At 41.7% G+C, this 22,761-nt stretch overlaps 1 protein-coding gene across 2 annotated transcripts in view; it reads right to left on the reverse strand.

Moving 5' to 3' along the window:
* Window positions 1–22,761, reverse strand: part of CRMP1 (collapsin response mediator protein 1) — a 62,981-nt gene that overhangs the window by 13,926 nt on the left and 26,294 nt on the right. For both annotated transcript variants that reach the window (XM_048848904.2, XM_048848905.2), the window contains exons 3-9: window positions 18,345–18,529; window positions 15,622–15,786; window positions 12,300–12,361; window positions 10,444–10,524; window positions 7,473–7,541; window positions 5,125–5,245; window positions 3,601–3,757 (exon numbers count right to left, since the gene is read on the reverse strand). In XM_048848904.2, the coding sequence (XP_048704861.1) occupies window positions 3,601–3,757; window positions 5,125–5,245; window positions 7,473–7,541; window positions 10,444–10,524; window positions 12,300–12,361; window positions 15,622–15,786; window positions 18,345–18,529 (840 nt within the window). The remainder of the gene's footprint in view (window positions 1–3,600; window positions 3,758–5,124; window positions 5,246–7,472; window positions 7,542–10,443; window positions 10,525–12,299; window positions 12,362–15,621; window positions 15,787–18,344; window positions 18,530–22,761) is intronic.

Here is a 22,761-nt window from a genome sequence, read left to right on the forward strand (position 1 = left end):
AACTGGTCAGAAAAATTCTGTTTTTTCCCATGAAAAATTTTGAGTTTTTGGTGAAAAATATCAAAAAACTAAAATATTTTGTTTCTGAAATGTCACTATGGTGGCACATTGGATTTGTAGTTCAGATGCGTCATGCTCCCATTCTCCTTCATTGACTAGTGGCCTGATCATATTATATCTACTATGAAGCACCACCATCTCATTTCTTGGTGAGGGGAAGAAGTGCATCATGGGAGATGGCGTCTGGCTGGGAAGCCCAGTCCATACATAAGTGTGGGAGCATGAGGTCTCTGAATTACATCTCCCATGAGGCATCGCAGTGGTATTTTGGATTCCAGGCAGTTTTTCAACAAAAAATATCTAAATTTTCTGTGGAAAGCAGACATTTTTTGTTCAGTCAAAAATCCAGTTTTCTGTCAAAACAGTTTCAACAGCAAATTTTCAACCAACCATCAAAAGCATGCTAACTTTATGTTGTGAGGCTTGTTTAATGCTTGTAAAATGTGTGATCTACTGATGAAAAGTGCTATAGAAGATATTATTAACCATAATCATATTCATTCTTGGGTAAAAAAACATATATAAATGCACTGCAAAGTATTAATATATAGGATTTTTTTAAGCTTCAATGTATTGATTTAAGTATTAGACCTGAAAGCAGGCTAAGCTGCTGTCATGTAAGATCGCTGACTCTAAGCCAGTGGGGAATGGGGGACATTTCTGCATGTTTGGAGCATAATGAAAATTTCCCTGATTTCCCAGTCTTTTTGCATGATTTTGGTATCAAAAGATGGCTTTATCTGGGTTACAATTCTAAAAATTCTATTGCCATTTTAGCTATGCCAGTTTGACCCACATATTATTAATATGTTGGAAGCCTCTTGTGGAGAACACACAGCTGTGTCTGCTGCAGTAAAAACAATATTTTTTTTTCTACATTGCTGCATGAGCTGGTTAAAAGTCTGATCCTGTTCCCACTGAACACAACAGCAAATCTGCTAATGATGTCAATGGTGCAAGATCAGGCCAGAAAAGACCTTTTTCCTGTTTTCATTTTAATGAACAGAAAGATCAAATAAGGGAGCTAATTTCATCTGCTCCCAAGGCCAGCACCAGTCAGAAATGAACCAAATTCTGTATAACCCCACCAAAAATACATTTGACTTAGGGCCAGATTCTGCTCTCATTAACATCTGTGTAAGTCCAGCACCAGTGGAGTGACTCTGTATTTACACAGGTGTCACTGAGCAGAAGTCATCCTCTACTGCACATACAGAGACGCATGGACATAGTCTCTGATGTACAAGTGCCTAGACAGATGTCTCCCCATGCTTTTATATCACCCATGTACATAACCTGTCAACCTGCTGTGGGGAAACCTCACTTCTGGAAGAAACGTGATCTGCAAGCAAATGACCATTTCTAATTCTTCTAAAAATGTACTTCATCCAATGTATGGGTATCTCTGGAAGCAGGAATCAGCACAGTTAGGGACACAGTGCCGCCACCTGGTGTTAACTAGTGGCTTGGCTGGCAGACAATTACTCACTCTACTGTGAGCACTCTGTCCTGCTGGGACTCAAACAAAAGTCCCCTATCACCCCAAAGCAGCAGCTCCACCACTTAAGCCAAAGAAGCATCGCAATGAGCTAGAAGCAGTACACACTTTCTGGAGGTGATACCCAATTCCAGGTTGCCAAGACACTGCTGGTAACTTGTTGAACATTTTCAGAGCTACCTGAACCTTTGTGGGCAGACAGATGTCATATTACCCCTTCTAACCCTTGGAATGACTAACCTCCTCCAGAAAATTCTCAGCAAAACAACTCAGCTCCCACCCCTCCTTTCCCAGCCCCATCAGCGGGATACCCATCTCTTCACTGTTCCTACCCCCTCCCATCTCTCTGATGATAATCCTCCTCTCTCTCTCACCATCTCCTGATCCCTTTGCAGACAGCCAGTACACCCCCACCTCCCATCAGTGGGCTGACAGCCTCCTATACCCAGTCTGTTTCTTCCCAAATGCAAACTTGAATCCCTAAATGAAGCTGCTCTGGCATCTATGCCAGTTCCTCCCCACCCCTCAGCTGCCCTCCAAATGTGAACCATTTACCCCTGCTGGTTTCCAGCTGAGGAAACAGTCTGGGACCAATAGAGATGGGGCACAACAGGAGGGTAAGCTAGGATGGGGCCTAAGGGAATGTTGACACTGCCACTGGGAGGTGCGATTCCCAGCCTAGTTGACAGACTCACACTAGCTCAGCTCAAGTTGGAGTGCTAAAAATAGCAGCATGGACATTGCGGCACTGGTGGTGGCTTGGGCTAATCACCTGAGCTCAGACCCAGGCTGCCAGGTAGGTTTGGACACGGGCAGCTAGCTTAAGCCACCAACCTGTGCCACAACCTCCCCATTGCTATTTTTACCATGCTAGCTCAAGCTGAGCTAGCACAAGTCTCTCTACCTGTGCTGGGAATTACACTCAGGAAATCAGGCCTCCTAGCTGCCAGACAACCTCCTGCCTCATGGCCCTGTCCTAAGAGCTCATGTGTGTGCACATGCGTGCACGCAGATTACAATAAGCATTTTCACACGTAAGGACAAGTTGATGCGTGGGACTGTTTTATTATTAGCAGAGCTCAAGGGAAAAGTACAACACGAGGTCTGTTCAGGACAGAAGATGCACCAAGATATGGCACCTTCTCACTGGTTAACACAAAACACATAAGAATCAAACTCCTATCTATCTTTCAAATGCAACGTTACATTAGAAATGGCCACGCTCCCTCCTTGACTTTACTCCTCCCTGCCAGGAGTCCTCTAGTGAAAGAAGTGGATCACCTAAGAGAAAATCCACAAGTCTCCTCTCTCTCGTGTACCGAAGCACTACCTAAAGGCTGGGATGATGCATGCACCGAAAACCAGGGTTACATTTACTTTGGTGGAAGTTGTGAGAGTGATGGTTGTTGACCTTTCAACCTGGAAGCTTTTTAATAATAAATAACTCTCATTGCTGAATAAATCCTGTACCACATTTCCTCAGTTAAAATTGCAAATAACATATCACTCTTCACATCAAGTCCTGTTTGTTCTGTCACCTTCACAATAGATCAGTAGATTAACATCTGTACAATATACATCCATACAACACTAATTCTCCCCTACGTCTACAGCATTAAACAGGCAGGCTCTTTTTAGTTATGCTTCTGTTGCTGTATGTGCATTATGCACACAACATAGTCTTCCAGCCTATAAAGCAGGCCAAGGAAACCTGCCTCAGAAAGTTGCACTGTCAGTTTACTATAGCTTCTTTTAGTAATAATTTTGAGTCTGACCCAGCTCCCACTGAAGCCAATGGGAATTTTGCCATTAACTTTAATGATAGCAAGATTGAGTTCTTAAGGACTAATTCTATTGTAACCTAACATCTCTTGTCCATCATAATTTTATACATTAGGATAATGGTTCAAAGCCCTTTGAAGTCAGAGGAAATATACCCATTGACTTCAATGGGCTCTGGAACAGTCTCGAGATGTTGCATCTGGCATGGGTTTTGCACTCATGTGACTGACTGACTTTTTATAAACAATTAAAGGTTATACCATGCTAAGAGTGAGTTCAAGTGATCTGGTGTGGTGGGGTCAGGACTCAGAGGTGGTGAGGTCACAAAGGCTGCAGCCTTGGCCCAGTTTTTGCTCCAATAATGTGTCCCATCTGTCCCCAGGCTGGCAGTGATTGGCTCACCAAAAACTAGAGGACCTGGGGAAAAGCAAGAATATACAGTAAATGGTTAAAATCCACTTGCCAATGCATTATGCAGCTTACTGCGAACAGCCATGCATAATTTACATGTTGCTACATGGACAGCATAACTGCTAAGAAATTAAACAGCCCTGGCTTTGTCCGTATTATAAAAATTTAATCAGGCAGCTTGCCAAGCCACATATGCTTTTGATCGAAATATTTACAAAATTCTCTAATCTGGGAGGAGAGGAGTTCAAAATTGTGTTTAATTTCAATAATCTTATCAGCGCCATCTTTTCTCTGTTTTTAAGTGAGTTTGTGCAGTGGATTGAAGGCCCTGGAGACTGAAGTTCTTTATGTACGCACAGACCATGTGCAGCGCAAGCAAGCGGAAATGCAGGCTTTCTCCCTGGTATACCTCAAGTCTGATCAGAAGGGGACACATTAAAGATCCAGAGGAGAGTTTGCTCTCACTCTTTGGCCTCATTGCACTGCCCAGTGGCTGAGGTGCCAGTGCTCCAGAGTCAAATTAATTGCTGCTCCTGCGGCCTGTCATTGGTGATCCCCAAGGTAACCCATACGCCACAGCACTATAGAGCAGCACAGCGGCCCTTCCCTTGCACTTCTATGTCTCTGCGGCCTGCCTCTCACCTGCCTAACTGTAAGTGAGAGGTGCTGGAAGTGTGGAAGGCTGAGGGAGAAAAATAGAACCAGCAAAGGACCAGGTGAGGAAAGAAAATGAGAGAAAAGAGAAAAGCAGAGACAACTGAGAAGAACAGAACATGCCTTAAGAGGAGAGACAAGGAGCGGAGTCAGCAATAAAGCAGGACTTGCAGCCGGTGAGTATTAAAAATACGAAGGAGCAGAGCATGGGGGGGACACTCAACACTGCAGGGAGCAAAACCTCTCCCTCTGAGGTCCAGTGCATGCGTTCTATTTTCCCCCACCCACTGCTAGCTCATGAAGCTTTGTAGCACTAGCAGTAACTGTCAGCAAGTGCTAGAGAGATACATTCTGGCAGCTGCCCCACAAAGGCTGAGAGTCCGTGCTAGGCCTTACAAGGGAAGAAGATAATCTTTGCAAGAATGAATAGCCAGCAGCTTGGGATAAGGGTAAGAGGTAGCGTGTGAGAAGGGAGGATTAAGATGCACATTTCAGGTAGGTGGAGGAAGGGGCAGTAGGAAGGAGAGTGTCAAGGTTGAATAGAGTGGTGGGGTCTCACTTCCATTTTCCCAAAACCAAATTGTTAGCACAACAGCAGCCATTTGAGTCAGTGGATACTGACCCCTGCATTCAGCAATTGGGTTAGTTGCTAGAGCTTCCATTTGGTAAATGATACCTAATGCACGCCCCCTTTGAGGGGAATGCACTGAGTTCCATACCTCTCTTCCTAGCCAGCGCAATGATATCAGCCGCGCTCTTACTCATCACCTTGGTGATATACACCGGACAGTTGATTCGACTGCCAATGGTGATGGCACGGAAAACAGCTTCCGCTTCAAGCTGAAATGGACAAGAAAACAGGCAGAAAAATGTAAGTTGAAAAGCGGAAGGAGGTGAAAGTGAAATCCAGGACTGAGCCAGATTTTTCTCTTTTTAACGACAACAACAACAAAGGCCTTGTCCTGCTTGGCTCATATACTGCTGTGCAGTGTTGGATGGGAGGGAGAAAAAAGTCACACACAGCCTTGCACAGCTTGTGTAAAGGCCAAACACAATTCTAGAGTGTGTCCGTTCTACTTTTCCAGAGGCACATGGTGCCTCATGGGGGCAGAGCGGTGGTGAGAAGGCCAGGACACAGCTCTGCCCCTAACTCCATGCATTAGCTACCCAGTACTGCTGGCCTGGGGGTTGATATGCTAGAATAGTGTAGCACCAAGCCTCTCTGTGCTATCCCAGGGCAATGCAGCTCTGTACCCCACTGCCCCTTGCTAATGGCACCATCAAGCCTTAAATAGTAACAAAGAAATGTTATAAAGGACTTTGCTGCTAGAACCAAAGCTCCCCTATTAACTCCCTCCCCTATTAACTCTTCCAAATCCACATTTCTTCGTGAAGCCCCATGGCCTTCCCCCAGAGTGACCAGATGTTCCGTTTTTATAGGGACAGTCCCGTTTTGGGGAAGTTTTTCTTATATAGGGGCCTATTACCCCCCACCCGTCCCATTTTTTCCACAGTTGCTATCTGGTCACCCTACCTTCCCCCTACAAACAAACACAAAGAAAAAGGAAGGGGAAAACAGTGTCATAATTCATAGAAATTCTCTGTACCCTCAGACAATGCAGGCTTAGGCCCAATCTCTACCCAAGGATAAGACAACAGTGAATATAAGTATTTCTAAGGAACAGCATCAGCAGTATAGGTTGAATTTAGCCCATAATCCATAGAAGGCTTTCAAACATCCTCCAGTAAGTCCCCTCTGTTCCTCAGTGTCCAAGCAATCTCCCACAAGGAGCCATCTGGGACATGCATACAAATAATTTGTCTTCAGCTGGAGCGGCAGTGTCTTTCCAGAGCCACTAGAGGCCTCTCTTCACTGCCACTAGTCCAGTGGTTGGCCCAAACCCTCTCAGTATAGCTACATCCCAAAATCCAGAAAACTGGAGTGACCGAAATATTAGACACAAGGTTATTGATAATTCTCTTCAAAGTCTTTATCAGTCAAATCTGTAAAGACAGCATCTCCAAAAGCAGATGGCCTAAATCTTTACAGTTTAAGTACTTCTTTTAACTCTCTTCTCCTAAAATCAAAATGTTCACCCCAGCAATTATTTTTTTCACCTGATGTTCTCCTAGGAGCCATTATTACAAACATATACACCTCATGACAAGCCAGAGTGTAGATTCATATCTTAATATGGGAATGGTTCATCACCAGGCAAACCTGAGGAAGAAGTGGAGAGGTTTTGTACCTCAGTAATGGGGCTACCACATGTGGTGGTAAGAAATACTTCAGCTTACTTTTTGGCAAATATCCAGCTAGGATTTTCCCCAGGCCGGCACTCCCATTAACAGGAAAAGACTCATTAATTTAGAAAAATCCACACCCCTCAATGATATAGCTATGCCAACCTAACTCCCTGTGTAGACAGAGCTAGATCAACAAAAGAATGCTTTTGCTTACCTACCTACTGTCATATGGGGAGGTGATATTCCTACATCACATTTCTGCCATCAGTGTAGGCTCCATCTACATACGTGGGTATGCCGGCATAGCTACAGAACCATAATTATGCCGCTATAGTACCCATGATGTAGACATGGCCTTAGAAAAATCCTTTTTCAGTGACCTACGCTGATCCATGCATGAACGGATTTTATTATAGGAGAAAAGTGCATAAATCAAGCTGACCCACAGAATCCTTCCATTCTCATGAATTCACAATATTACAATATGTAAATGTTTGTGAATATGTACAGATAGTAGGAAAAACACTTATTAGAAGTATTTTTGGCTGAAATGTCTTGATCAGCTGATGTACAATATGTCCTGTGAATATTTTGCAGACTTTGTTACTAATTTTTAGCATGATGTCTCATACTTAGAAAATTTTGCAGAGAATGGCATTATCAGAACAGGCCGTGAAAAGCAGATGGTTTGCTGTCCTCTCCTCCAACCATCCATCCATCTACCATCTTCTCTTTTATTTATTTATAAGAAACTTACTTCCTATGTATGTAGATGCCAGAAGACATTTCCAAGAAATACAGACTTAGTTAAGCCTCTTACCTCCTCAGGTCTGCTTAGGGCATGTCCCTCAGGTCCTGTGATTCCCATCTCCAGGATACGTTTTTGTTCCTAGAATGTAACAGACAAATGCTGACCACCTCTAGAACAACATACATTTATGTTAAACTTCCTTTAGTGTACCGAGGGAAATGTTTTCATATTGCCTCCCTTTTTTGTATATGCAACTGATAGTGCCTGCAAAAAGGGACGCAAGGACGAAAAGACCGGCCCTAAATATATTGGGCCAGATTCTTCACTGACAAACACCACATGCAACCTGCTATGGGCTTCAGTGGAAGATTTGTGGCTGCAAGGCAGTATAGAATTTGGTCTATTGTGACTGCCCCATGAGAAAAATGCTACTGTCCTCCCCTAAAAAGGAGTCTTATGAGAGAAGAACACTCAATGCCATGAAATATTGTACTTATTAAGGCAAATATTGTACTTATTAAGGACAACCCTGTACTGTAATTCCTCCTTTACTTACACAATATTTTTTCTTCTCTCTCTCCTCCTAGGTAGTATCATTATTTTCTCAACCTTTTTGACAATACCTATTTACCCTGCTGATTCTTCCTCCGACCCTTTCAGGGGTCTTGCTTACATGATCTAAATTTTCTGTAACTCTTTTACAGTTGATCATGAAGATGCAGAACTAAATGCCCTCTAACCCCACTAAAAATGCACCCCTTTGGTGCTATATTACTACTTAATGTTATCTTAAAAATGGATATTCCAAGTATTCATTGCTCAGTCAGCTGATGTTTGTCAGCAAAATGTTGTGCCAAAGCTTCTTATGAAAGGACATGTGGGCAATCCTTATGATTTCATATAAAGATCATGCAAAGGGTGTTTTTTGGAGTAAACTTTCTGATCAAAAAAAGTGATGGATTAATAGGACCTGCAGACACAGCACAGAGCTATTAATGCCCCACAAATCCTGACCTGTCTCACCCTTAGGTCTCTAATGAGCAGAGCTGGCCAAATGTAATGATTCTGTGATATAGACAAATGTCCTCTAGAGACAGGGATGAAATCATCTAACACATTTTCATATGTAACCTAATGAATATTTGATCCCAGGTCTCTGGGGGTGAAAAGCTAACATACTACCAACCTGCTCCAACAAGAATCATTCAGATTACACACACAGATTTGTTTCAGAGTAGCAGCCGCGTTAGTCTGTATTCTCAAAAAGAAAAGGAGTACTTGTGGCACCTAGTCTCTAAGGTGCTCCTTTACATAGATTTGTGTCTTCACTACACTGGGTGACAAATGGACAATCCATCATGATCATATATATAAATACACTGTACTAACCAGCCTGTGTCCATGAGACACATTTGGGTTAGAAAACAGAAGTATTTTGCACATATATTTTAAAATAATTTTAAATAAAATGCACCTGTCACCTATGCATGCAGGATGCTGCAGACAATTAAAATGCAATAATAAAATATTACAAATACATAATATGAAAGAAGCGGGATGACAAAGAACGGCATCATTTAAAAATAGGCTAGTCACATCCAGAAGATGGCAGAATGAAGCAGACAGAGTGACAAAATTATCCACTGTAAGAGGATTCAGTAGTGTTAATAAACTAGGACATGAGTTTGATGAGATAAAGATTTGGGTTTACATACTGGTTAATCATTCAAGCATCCACCGTGAGCAGCTTTCTTTCCACCACCAGTATCTTGCTGTAGAATACAACTCTTTTTTTTTTCTTTTCTTTTCATTTAGCATGAAATTTCAGCCTTTTTTTTCCCCCCAAATTGAAATGATTTTTTCACCTGAAAATGTTGGGATTTCCCATGGAAGAGAAATTCCAGTTCCTGATCAGTTCTATTATCTACTGTAATTAGAGCCATGCAGGCAAATCCCTGAGCCCATGTGAAGCTTCACTGAAGTCAATGGGACTCCACACAAACACAGGTCTCCACTGATGCATATTCCGTTGCAGGATCAGGGCCTTATATTGTTAATTCTTCAGGGCAGGGGCCATATTTTTTAAATCACTGTAATGTGTCATGTAATGTTATGACCATATATATTTTTTTTAAGAAAATAATAATCCTATCACCACAACCTCTTCATTTTGAGTCTATGGATGAACTCCTGGAAATCAATGGGAGTTCAGCCATTGACTTCACTGTGGCCAGGATTTCACCCTGCATCTGCTGTCTTACACATCACTGCTGTGGCATCCCGTGCTACTGGGACAGCTGTACACCATTAGGCCATGGTTTCCTGGAAGAGCACACTCTCGTGTCTCAGAGGACATTTTAAAGGGACACAGTATTTGAATTTCCTTAACTTGACTGATTTCCAGATTCAGAGAGAGCTCCCTTTCAAGAACTTGGCCTAATTTATTTTTAATCACTTTTTAGAAAGTTTTACAGGGTTGGTTTTTTTGTTCCCTTTGTATATGTTTATAAGGGTCTTTTCAGCAAAGAAACACGAACAGGTCTGAGAGCAACACCATCAATGTGCTTGGGCCCATAGCCTTGCCCCCCTTGCATACACTGACTTCTTCAGCAACAACAATACTGGGGTAAGGCCTCCCAGCTCCTCAACCGCTCCCCAGCATCTTCACAGGATTCTCCCTGCTGTTTGTCCACCCAGCTGCCACTGCTCCCAGGGAACCAATTCTTGCATCCCCATGTCCCTCCCACCAAGGCCCCTTCTTTGACTCCCTACGTTCCAGGCAGGGAGCTGTCAGGAGTATCACCTTACAGCCTGCATGCTGTATCATTACACACATGGAATTCTATACTGGCATTCCCATAACTCACTGATTTATCATTACAAGAAATTAGATTCAGCAAGGAAGCTTTACTAGGCAGTCTGTTTTCCCACCAACACTTTCTCTGATTGCTGTACTAGCAGACAAGTTTCCCTTCTCCCCTGTCACATGAAACATATTCACTCTCTAAGGGAAACAGAAGAAGAAATGCGACTCACTCACCTGAGCTATCAAATCTCCATTTTCAGCATGGACCATGATTACAGCTCCAAGCCCTTTCAGAAAGGTAAAAGCTTCATAAAGCTGTAAGTGGTACAAAGAGGGTCATGTTACTGAATAAGGGTAATATGTTACTTATTTCACAAACATTTCTCCTCATATTTTGAATCATATTTTTATGCTGGCTCTTGCAGAAGTGTTCGGCCACCACCAGCCCCATGTACAGTCCTGGCTAGGACCTCTGTGGCTGCTAGCTATTCCATGTCCCCACTCTCCACACCAGCCTGTCACCAAGTGGTGCAGCAGCTGCAGTCCTGAGGAACTATGTGCCACCTATAGGCAAAGTGTTTCCCTGAGGTCCTTCTAAGGCAAGGCAACTACCCACTACCTCCAATACAGTCATGTGCCTCGTGACAGTTCTCTGGTATGCAGTTTGAGTACAGGCAGCTAACTAACTAAATAAATACAAAAAAGCTTCCATGAATGAACAAGGAATAAGTCCACTAAATTGGAATAGCAGTTAAGCTATGGACACTTTTAGTACAGCTACAGTACCTGTATATTCCCTGAAGTATACACTTCACGCACCTTTCTGTAAGTGTGGGCACAGTTTCAATCTCATGAATGTCTTTCATTTACAGCTAAAGAATTCTACTGTTTTCTCTCATGGGTTTCCATGTTAGTTGCTTTCCAACATTCAAAATAATCCCTACAAAAGGGAAGCAATGGATTCAATTCCTTACATGTGAGCTTTTCAAAAGCACCGAAGGGAGTTTAGGGACTGCCACTGAAAGTCAATGGGACTTGTGCGCCTAATGTCTTTAAGCACGTTTGAAAACCCCACCCTAAATTTTCTGTATGTGGTCTCACTAAGTAATATTGGGAGCCCAGTTTTCAAACTTGGGCACTTAAACTTATGGTATCTGGTCTTCAACTGAGTCACTCAAACAACTACTCAATGGGCTTGGGGCATGTGAGCACTGATCTGAGCATGCAAATGTGTAAATGGGCACTCTGCTTTAGCCATTCAAGTTTGAATATTGGATCCCTTGCCCCCTTCTCCACCTTTTCTTAATATATTTTGCTGTAATTAATTCCATCAAGAAGTTGGACTTAGCATGCACCTCTTCTCAAGAGGATGCTGTTACATTTAAAAGTCTAATGAAAACCACGTGTATTGGAAGTATAACAAAAGTTCTTTAAGAGAAAAGGAAACTCAGCTCTGGAACGAAGTGGGAATGAAGCATTTGCTCAACTGAATAAGCAAACATTATTATTACTAACAGATGCCATTGTCCAATTACAATGATCTGCTGTCTGTGAATTAGAAAGCTGAAGAAGTTGGGTCTAAAACAAGTGCTATACAAACAAGCTCATTGTAATCTCCAACTCCAACAACTGAACTCAACCTTTCCCAAAGAACGCGCTTTAGCAGTTTGCAGTGAGTGAGAAACATGTGGGATTTCAAAAGCTATGTCACTTTTAATATTTCCACTAGTGTATCATCTCTTTTCCCCCCGCAACTCAGATTGAATGTTCCAAAGCCAACAAGTGATGATATAAATCCAGGGCAAAATCTTGAGGGGTGTCTGCTACTTCCATTGAGCTTGATACCATGAAACACTGGTCACCTCTTTGCAAGGTGCTGAGTGCCATGTGCTCCCAAGCGCCTCCATGGAAAATACAGATGCTCAGCATCTCTCAGGCTTTGGCCTCCAGAGAGACAAATTTCATATGTATGCATTTTCTCAAGTTCAGTTCAAAAGCACTATGACTGTCTCAGGTAGCTCTAAACTTCTTAACTAATCAACAGAAAGGAGTTTACGTATATCAACAACGATAAGCATGCTGAAGAATACCTGACTGTCAGACATTTGATAGAGATCTTTATAGGCCATGTAGACTTGGAAAGAATTAACACCTGTTCCAAGACAAAACACAAGGGAGTTGTTAAGTAGATTCTTAAAGTATTTTTGAAGGTCTATTTTGGAGGAAAAGATTATTCAGGAAAATTGACACAGGATATTCACCTTGATTAAGTGATGACCCCTTTTGCTGGGCCCCAATGTACAGTTACTGCCCGCCTCCCATTCCAGACTAGACCTGGAGCAAGCCAACCACCATTGCAATTGAGATATATATGAGATATATATGTGTGACCAAAGAGATACATTAAGCCTGCCAACGCAGAACCAGTAGTCATTTCTTATCCAAGGGAACCCAGCCAAAGGTAATTAACTTAATTATAATCCTATGTGAGCATTCACTGGATAGACAGGCTAAAAGATATACTCCTAACCAAGTAATTCAAATTCTCTGTTGCAATTTTCCTTTTTCTCTCTTAGAGCCATACCCTGACCCATTGGCATCAGTATGTGTTGTGATCCCATTGAAGTCAATGTTCTCCCTGAAGTCAATACAATACTGTTCTTGCAGCTGAAAATGGATATGGCTTAAGCTGCCCTTTTCAGTTAGTGGATTGCCCATATATTGATGCTCAGAGACCAAGGTGCAGATTGGTAATGTGGCACCCATCTGGCTATATGGCCATATAGGGTCAGAGATCCTCCCTCAGCTGGTGTACATTGACCTAGTCAATGGAACAACATGGATTTACACCAGCTGAGGATCTGGCCCATTACTTATAAATCTAACTATTTAAACAAATACTTTTAAAAATGTGCCTGATGCCTTCTCTCATGCCAGTGAGACCCAGCAAGGTCCCATCCCACATGTTATGAAAGTACCATTTAAGTCATGCCCATGGAATCCTGAAGATAGTCAAAGAAATGGGTAGAGCAATCTGTGGATCCTCTTGGCCAATATAGTACTTTCCTATGTGATTTCTTTACATCATATGTGAGAGCCAAATAGATTCATGGGTTATGTAGATTGGCTGCTGAAATGATTGCAAGTCAGGGGAAGCTGTCTGTACCTTTATGAATAGTTGCTCCTGCAAAATTTTCGACCTCTCTAAAGCCAAAACCTCTTTGAATGAGCACTCTATTGATTTAGAACTGATTAACTGTCCAACTATGATGGGCCAATCTCATCAGCAGCCCTGAAAGCTCCCTGGCGATCCTTGGAGAGCATATTAGACAAACTCAAAGTTGAAATGTGATAACTAAGCATTGCTTCTTAACTAACCTGGGATCATTTAGTCAATCAGTGTAAAGTACATCATAGGGTCTAGATCCTCAGTTGATGTCAATGGAGCAATGAAGATTCACATCAAGACAATTTATACCAGCTGAGGATTGTGGCTTAGATGTTTCCAGTTTTCAGCAGATATTATATATTAATTTTTAAAGCTCCTGCCATGTTGAAAAAAGTATCCTATTTTATTTGTGCTTTACCTCTATGTCTCCTATCACACATGAGTAATTCACACTGACTGAGACACACTACAGCATCAGTTTTCAGAGTAGCAGCCGTGTTAGTCTATATTCGCAAAAAGAAAAGGAGGACTTGTGGCACCTTAGAGACTAACCAATTTATTTGAGCATAAGTTTTCATGAGCTACAGCTATGCATCCGATGAAGTGAACTGTAGCTCACGAAAGCTTATGCTCAAATAAATTGGTTAGTTTCTAAGGTGCCACAAGTACTCCTTTTCTTTTTACTACAGCATCAGTGAGAACGAAGTTGACCTCCAAATGGTATATCTCTCAAACAATCCACTTAGGACCCCATAATACATTCTGCTTTCTGGACCAATGAACAGATTCTTTCTTAAAGTAAATGCCAGGTCATATTTGTATTGAAAACTCAAATTTTTATACTGGAAGCAAACTATTAACCCTGTTGTCTGCACCCGGCTCTTAATGTAAGCCCTCAAGCACATACGAGAGCCATTTGTGAGCCAGCTCTGGAAAATAACAGCTAACCTTTGATACAAACTGCAGTACACTTGCTTGATAGTAAATCCAGCTGAAACTAGATTTAAATCCACATGATCAAAGATGATAGCAGGGGCAGAGGACTGATTTGGCACTGTCAACAATGGCAAATGCTGTCAGCCTATAAAATCAGCCCTATTATAAAAAGCATTGTAAAATTAGCTTCATTTTGCCCAAATTGTACATTATCCTGAAGATTAAAGACTTTAAAGGTTGATAGAATATTTTGTGGCCTAAAATCTGGTTACACAGCAGGTGTACTGTTACAGTAGTGCTGCTCAGGATGAAAAGTCCTATATTACTCCATCTGTGTGGTTTCTCACTGAAAAACTGTCTACACAGTAAACAAGCTGTGCTTTGTCTGTATAGTTATACAGTACAGTTCTATTTAAATAGAGCATCTCAGATATGGTCCATCACAACACTCTACAAAGGACTCTGCATGTATGTATTTGGCTTTCTGACATACAAGAGTCAGCATATATAGCCAGATTATACTTTTAGCAATAAATACCTAGTTGGTACTCAGGCACTCTGAGTGCACATGAACCAATGGATAATGAACTATATAAATGCGTGTTTTGTGGGCACAACTTAGGAACCTAGACCAAGATATTTTTTTTTAAGTGTCTAAAGTTAGGCTCCTAAATAAGTGACCGGATTTTCGTAAATATTGGGCCTCCACTATCTTCCAGTGGGTGCTGCTGAATGGTCAGCAGTTCTGAAAATCAGGTCACTCCCCCAGATACCTAAATGTGGATTTAGAATCCTAACTTTAGGTTCTAAGTTTTGAAAATCTTGGCCTTAATTTTGAAAATTAGCCATATATTTCCAAATTTCAGGTCAAAGCAGGTGAAGTGCCATGTGGCATTGTTGTTCAAAGATGTATAGCCTATGACGACTGTCCAAGCACTCAAGGTTGGTCTCCTAATTATGTTATCTTAACATAAGGCCTGCCTTGCACTTTGCATAGAGTTATTTCCATCTGTCAAGTGCTATCATTTTTAATCAGATAACCTTTTCCCCTTGCTGATTTGAATTCTCCTCATCTGTACTGGCATAACTCTACTGCCTCTAATGGAGTTACTCCTGATTGATTGCAGTGCATGGAGTTTCAGGCCCACTTTACACAGGGGTAAATGAATACAAAGGTTCATGGCCAGGGTATCTAGTACCTATATGCCTCTTTTGTGGGAAATAACAGGACTATCTGGAGTACTTCAGAATTGAGAATTTGCACATTGCTTAGAGAAAATGAAAACATTTTATTTTCATTAACTAACCTTTATCTTGCACCAGGATATCCATCTCTTCTCGGATCCCATCATACCAGCCGGTGATATCCACATGGAGAGAGTAATCACAACAGGATTTGGTGTCAGCTGCCTCGTGCCACTTTTCAAATGCAGTCAATAAACTCGCTCCAGCTTCAGGAAGCACATGATCAACTGAAATATAGATGAAGCACCTGTTACACAAATTGCATATATTTCCTATTCTGCAGTTTCAGTGATTATCTATAGTGTACCTACAACAAAGCAGGATTTTTATTGACACAGTATAAATTGCAGGATGTGGGACAGATACAGACCTTTCAAGTATTCCAGCTTTTGCAGAACATTCTGCATTGAAGCTGAATCTAGCAGCCTGTTTTGCTGTACCATGAAATCAGGAAATGTTCCCAGACATGAGAGAGAGATCTAAACACCCTGTATCTTAGGGAAGGTGCACTGAGCTGGCACGCCGGAGATCATGAATTCTGGTCTCTACTGACTGCCATTTACATTTCTATGCACTTCATAACTCTCATTATTGACCAAAGCCTTATATCCTTTTCTAGAAGGCTGTCATGAATTAGCCCATTCCTCTTTACCAATAAATTAATGAAGAGATCTTCAGGCAGCATTGGGAATAGAATCCAGGGCTCCAAAATAGCAGATTCAAGTCTTAACCACTCAGTCACGCTGGCTTTCAGAGTCAGTGTGATAATGACTGGGACTAATGATGCATGTAGAATTACTCATGTTTGCAGGGTTGGGTTCTACTTGAATAATGAAAACACAGCAAGGTGTACTGTATCTTAACATATGCAAACCTTCTGGTGTATTACTGAATGTATAGAACTGAGCCTTTTACTGGGCATTTTTCAATTCTGAAAGAAGGAAAAGCATGTTAAGAAACTTCACACTATTAATAAAGTAGAGAAATCCTTAAATTAAACAGTCCTAGCAGCTACATTAAATAAATGAAATAACTTCCAAAAGGAAAAGTACAGCTATTTAACGATTGTCCAGAAAGAAATCTGTTTTAACCTCTTCATTGATGCAAACGTACTGAATATAGCTGGCAGGTCCCACCTCATGTTCTCGATGCATTTGAACTTTCCATTGATTACAATGGAGCAGCCATTTAAAACGTCTGCACAACCGTGTGCAGTGGAGTCCAGCAGAGGGACTGTTAGCAGAATGCTGTTCTGCCATCTTTACTGGAATATACTGAACAATATTATCCACCTGCTTAAAAGTGAATCTGGTTTTCCAGTCCAGAGAGGATGGAAATAAAAGCCTATTTAGACTTTCTAAATAGGCTAAAAGATACGGGAGCACCCAACTGAAGAAAATATACTAAAAAGCAACCCTTTCCACTATTAAAAAACAATAATGTATTGTGTGCCTATTTTCATGGCCTTTTGGTGCATGACACACATTCAAAGCAAAGCACCATCCAGAAAAACTAGCCATCCCCCACGACCCACTTCCAACTCGAAGGGAACACAGCTCCATGGGGCAGCATCAGACAGCTTTGGCCATTTACCCCAGCTGAGGCTCTGCCCCACATAATCTTAGTCCAGAGCCAAGCAAATGCGAGGCAGAAAAGATGCAGCTTGCTCAGCAATCTGATGCGCAAAGGACGAGTTTAACAGCCAGGACCATCCTACCAGCACATCCTGCTTCCAGGATGTAGCTGTAAGCAGGCTTCATACCTCCTTGGTCTCATATCTGATTTCTTATACCACTGGTTTATTACTTTCCACATTTTTACCAGTATCTGATATGACACTGTAAGCACAACACTTTATTAGAATTGTTGCTTTGCTTTGTTACTGCCTGTATCAACTGATTAAAAAAAAAAATCAGTGATAGCAAGTATAGTAGATCTCATGAGTGTTATGTGAGAGAAATACAGGACACACTTGTAGAGCTGGCTTGACATAAATAACTTCCCAATCATGGCCACTAAGAAATGAGGCAAGGTGCACGGACAGTTAAGTTGTCAATAGGGGCTTGACAAGCAGTATGCTGGAGTCAGGATGTCTGTGCTAGCTAACGCAAGCAGCTACACCGTAATACTATGGACAACTGACAAGATAAATCTCAAATTAAAGAACAGGTTCCCACATGAACAGCACATGGACAGAGCATGCCGGACTGGTTCCTGCAAAGTAACCAAGCCAACCCAAAAATGTGTGATGTAATATATAGCAAATGCAATGTAATCAGCAAATATATATAAAGGAAGAGGTTTTCTGTGTAACTTTGGATGTGTGGTACACCCTACACTCATCTCCTACGCTTGAGTCTGATCAACTCAACGTAGCTTTGCTGTTTGCCAAACAAAAGGAGAGTGACAAATTCTGGAGTTGAACTGAGTGTTTTGGTTCCCAGAGAACTAGATGAAGTGTTCTCCCAGAAGCAGACATGGTGCTCTGGATAAGTCGGGTGGAAAAAGTTTCAGAGGGAATCCCAACAACACTACCCTATGTGCAGCTGCTTTTTCTAAGGGTAACCTCATTTTCATGTTGATCCTGGTAAAGTTGTCTACAGTAATCAGTGGAGATTCAAGCCGCACAAGACCCAGAAGTTGATCTGATCTTAAATGACTTCTGAAAACAGCTATGTAGAATATACACCGATAAACCCAGTGAACATCATGTGAACTGAAAACAGCAGGTTCCGCTCAGCACCAAGATAGTTAGATTTGAGAGGTGAGAGTATCTAGTACTTACTGATCATGGTGGTACCGCCTGCTAGAGCTGCTTTTGTGCCTTGATAGAAGTCATCAACAGCAGTCATTCCTTGGTACGGCTTTTGTAGGTAAGTGTTGACATCGATTCCCCCAGGGATAACCATACGCCCATTAGCCTCAATTGTCTTTACTCCACCAGGAACAATCAAATTCTCTCCTATTTGTCTAAACAGCAGGAAAAGCACAAGGAAATTTCTAGACAAAAACTAAATTAAGACACTATCAAGGTTGAGCGCACATATCAGTAATTTTGTATTATTAATATTTGTATTACCATTTTAGGTAAACTATATTACAGGGAAGTTGCAATTATTTCAAAACCAAACATTCTAAACCCAAGACATTCAAAATTAAAGTTAAACTTAAAAGAAATTCAATTCATTTTAAGGTATGAAAATGCACAGTTAGGGCACCAAAACAAACTCTAGTCATAGTTTCTTCAAACTTCCCCTATAGTTAAAACTCAATCTTGTGCATAGGCTACATTTCAATATATATGAATTACAGGTCTTGTAATTCCTCTTGTAATTCTTCAGAACTGAAAAGAAATCTCAACTCTGTCCTACAGTGACACAATGCAAAATCCATACAATCACGAGGAAGGCATTTTAGTGTTTGTGGACTCCACTTAGATTAAAACTGATTTTTAAAAACATGTTAGATTTCAAAAATTGTTAACCCCTCCTGGGGTCAATACAGGGTGAAGTAAAGGTTCTATGGGTACCACAACACTGCATTTCCACACCTCAGCTTGCTTGGGTTTGTTTTTTGGTTAACATTAACTGTGAACATCCTGGGCTTATACTACTTTGTTTTAGGATAATTACTACACCCCTGTAATGTAGTTTCCCCTAAATTACTGATACATTCTCTTAGCCCTAACTCCCTTTCAATATAGATTTTCTGTGGGATAAAATAATATTTATGTGCATATATGTGTACTCATCCCAGACATATATAGATCCTGAATTTATTTTGCCCAACATTAAAATGCAACAGCTACCCGTGAAATGAAACTTGGCAACTGTTTAACAGCCTGTAGCAACAATTTAGGGTGGGAAATGAATATAACTATTAATTATACCCAGGGGAAACTACTAGTAATTACTCAAACTGGAATTTGGCCAAACAACCAGAGTTTAAAAAGAACCACAGGAGATCAAGAGCTCATTTTTACACCTCATCCAAAGGACTCCACATCCAACAGCACCGTGTCCCATACTACAGTGGGACACAGGGCTCGGTTCTAGTCTAGAGGGAAGAGCACCAGGTTCTGAATTAACCACACTGCTTCCTGCAATATCTGGACTTTTGCTAGAAGTCTCCATTCTAAGTACTAACCAAGCTTAGCTAGTGAGATCTGATGCCAGCTCAGCTTGAGGCCATATAGCTGTGTGTGAAAATGCCCAATAGTCACCCAAATGTTGCATTACATTGGGAGGCATGCTGTAACATGTTTACAACTATGATAAATATTAATGTAGCTAATTATAGAGTGAAAAATAGGTAGGGAATTAGTACAGCTGCATGAATGCAAGCAGACCAGCACAACAGGTTACACAAAAGGGACTTAAGATGCTTCAGGATTCTTCAAATTTGAATTGCAAAGAAATATCATAAGGTACTCAACAAATGAAAATAGGGGGAAGATCATCAGCTTGTTTAAATCAGCATTTCTCCATTGTTTTCAGTGGAACTAAGTCAATTTACACCAGATGATCATTTGTCCTTAACATTATAATCAGAGCTACATTGCTTTCCTTGTGTGGCAAGGAGATCTGAGAATGGAAAAAAAGAACTAAGATCCATCTCCTTTAAATTCTACTTTGAAACAAGAATAGCATTCCAAAGACTACATGTGAACACTGTGAAAAACAAGAAAATCAAAAAATAAAAGTAAGCTGGTTTTATTTCCCCCTTAAAAATATCATCTTTTCAGATTCTGATTCAACTAAGCACTTAAGCACATGCTTTGCCGAAAAAGGACAGGCTTTGCGATGTGCTTAAAGTTAAGCATTTAAACACGGGCCTCAGTCCCGCTGAAGTCCAAGCGTGTTAAGCATGTGTAGAAGTGCTTTGCTAAACCAGGGCCTGAGCCATTCTCAGTCCATTGCAGAGCGTCAGCTTCCTCAACATTGCTGCAGTCCATTATGTTGAAGTGAATGGATTTCACTACACTTGGCTGGTGCGGATAGCAAGGTGGTGCCACTTTTAGACAGCCTGTCTCACTTCTAGTGTTGCCACCCAGGTTAAGCCTGCTGGAAGAAGGCTGATCCTCACTGGCATTGCTCAGTGATTTTTATTCTGACTGTTTGACTGGAACACTGAGCAAGAGGTGGTGTGTCAGGCTTCTTGGACAGTTCATTTTGGAATAATATTTGTATGCTAATGAAAAAGTGGGGTCATTTAGTTGCTGCTTACAAGTGAGAGAGAAAGGGAATTATGCTTAAAGTTACCATGCCAATGCCCCCAGACACCATTTGATGCACCAGTAATCATTAGCAACTTGCAAGATTCACCCTCTCAAACAGTTGCCATACTCTATAATTTCCTGTGAACAAAGCAAGTAAGCAATGTCATACTACATGAACAAGTTGACTAGGGCATAATGTAGAGGCCCCAATCCTGAATCCCCTTACTCACATGCTTAAATTTATGCACACGAGAAATCCCCATTGAGCTCAGTGCAGTTACTCAAATTTGTAAACAAAGAACAAAGGGTAGGAACCAGGCAGGTACTTAGGCACCTAAGTCCCATTTTTAGGAGCCCAAGTCCTGTTTTTAGGCACCACTGCGATCCACAAAACACCCACATGGCTGCTGCCTAACCCTGTAGGTGCCTACGTTTTTTTCCTTTGGGTATACAGCCTCACTTTAGACAGCCTCTCTCTAGGCCTGAGCATGTTCACTACTGCCTCATGATAAGCACCCAGAAACTTATCTCCCACCTAAGCCCCACAGTGATTCACAGACTGGGGAACACTAGTGTTTGGCTGCCCAAGTCATGCACAGGGGTCCAACCCTGTAAGCAGCTTCCGAGCATGCCTACTGGATTGGGCCCCTCAGACAAGTTCACACAGAACAGCTGCAGGAGCAAGACCGCCCTTGTAATCGTTAAAGAGGGGTTAGGGTACTCACTCAGGATGTAGAAGACCCCTGATTCAAGCTGCCCCCCATCCCCTCCTGAGGGGGAGAAGGGATATGAACAGGAATCTGCCACTTCTTAGCATTGCGATAGAATCACTCTAACTCATTCTGTGGCCCATATCACATTTAAGAATTCCATTGTTTAATTAAAATGGAACAACTTCAGCAGGAGAGATTGAGGGAGCCCCACATATGAATACTCCATAGACTCACAGCTGGGGCACTTACCTGGGAGGTGGTGGAACCCTGTTCAAATGCCTTCTCTCCTACGGAGGAGCGGGGACATGAACCAGGGGTTTCCCACATCCTGGGTGAGTATCCTACTGCTGAGCGAAAGACTATAAGGGACATCCTTGTCCTCTTCCCCCCCCCCCCCAGCCCCCAGCTGTTTTGTTGAATGTCCCACATGCATCTAGGGGAAGATAAGTGCTTAGCCACCTAAGTTTGTGGATCACTAGGAGAGCTAGGCGCCTCCCTGCAGCCCAGACTTAGGGGCTTATCTCCCTGAGAGGGGCAGGGCTTAGCACATACCCCTCTGGTTGGTGTCTCCCATTGGCTAGTTTAGACAGCTTCTCCCGTGCCATACTGGCTTTGTGAATCACAGTCTATTGCATTGTATATGGAGCCTGAGCATCTCCCTCAGGCTTTGCAGATCAGTGTTTGTTCCTGTGATTTTCTATGTGCCAAAAAGTTAGAAGCCGTGATGCTCAGTTTTGCAACACCTAAGTCTCTTTGTAGATCCCACCCAAAGTGTTTGCAGGATCAGTGCCTAAAATTCACAAGAGGTTTCAGACTTCACGGTAGCTCAAAGGTCAACTCATTTGTTTTATTATATGACATGTTTACAGAGACCACAGAGAATGTGCATCTGAACAAAAAAGGGCAGCGCTAAGGTGAAGTAACACTCTTTTTAGAGGGACACTAATTGGCTGATTGTGCAGACCAACATGGGTGCTCCCAAGAGTTTTGTTAGCTCCAATTAAAATGAGATTTTCTTGGGATTTAAGCACTCCTGTTTCCTTTTTGCAATGGCCATGTCCAATGCTGAGCAAATGCACAAGAGTCAGAAAGGGAAACTGACTAGAAACTAAGAAACATAAAACAGAATAGTCTTTCATTGTCCAAGATGAATGAGGTGGATTACATTTATTATATTCTTTCTGTTGTAATAATCTATAGAATTATTAACAACACAGGTATGGCTAACTATTTAAAGAACATCATTTTTAGTCTGACCGTGTCCATCTACA

This window comes from Caretta caretta, chromosome 4 (genome assembly GCF_965140235.1).
Source record: "Caretta caretta isolate rCarCar2 chromosome 4, rCarCar1.hap1, whole genome shotgun sequence".
Classification (NCBI taxonomy): Eukaryota; Metazoa; Chordata; order Testudines; family Cheloniidae; genus Caretta; species Caretta caretta.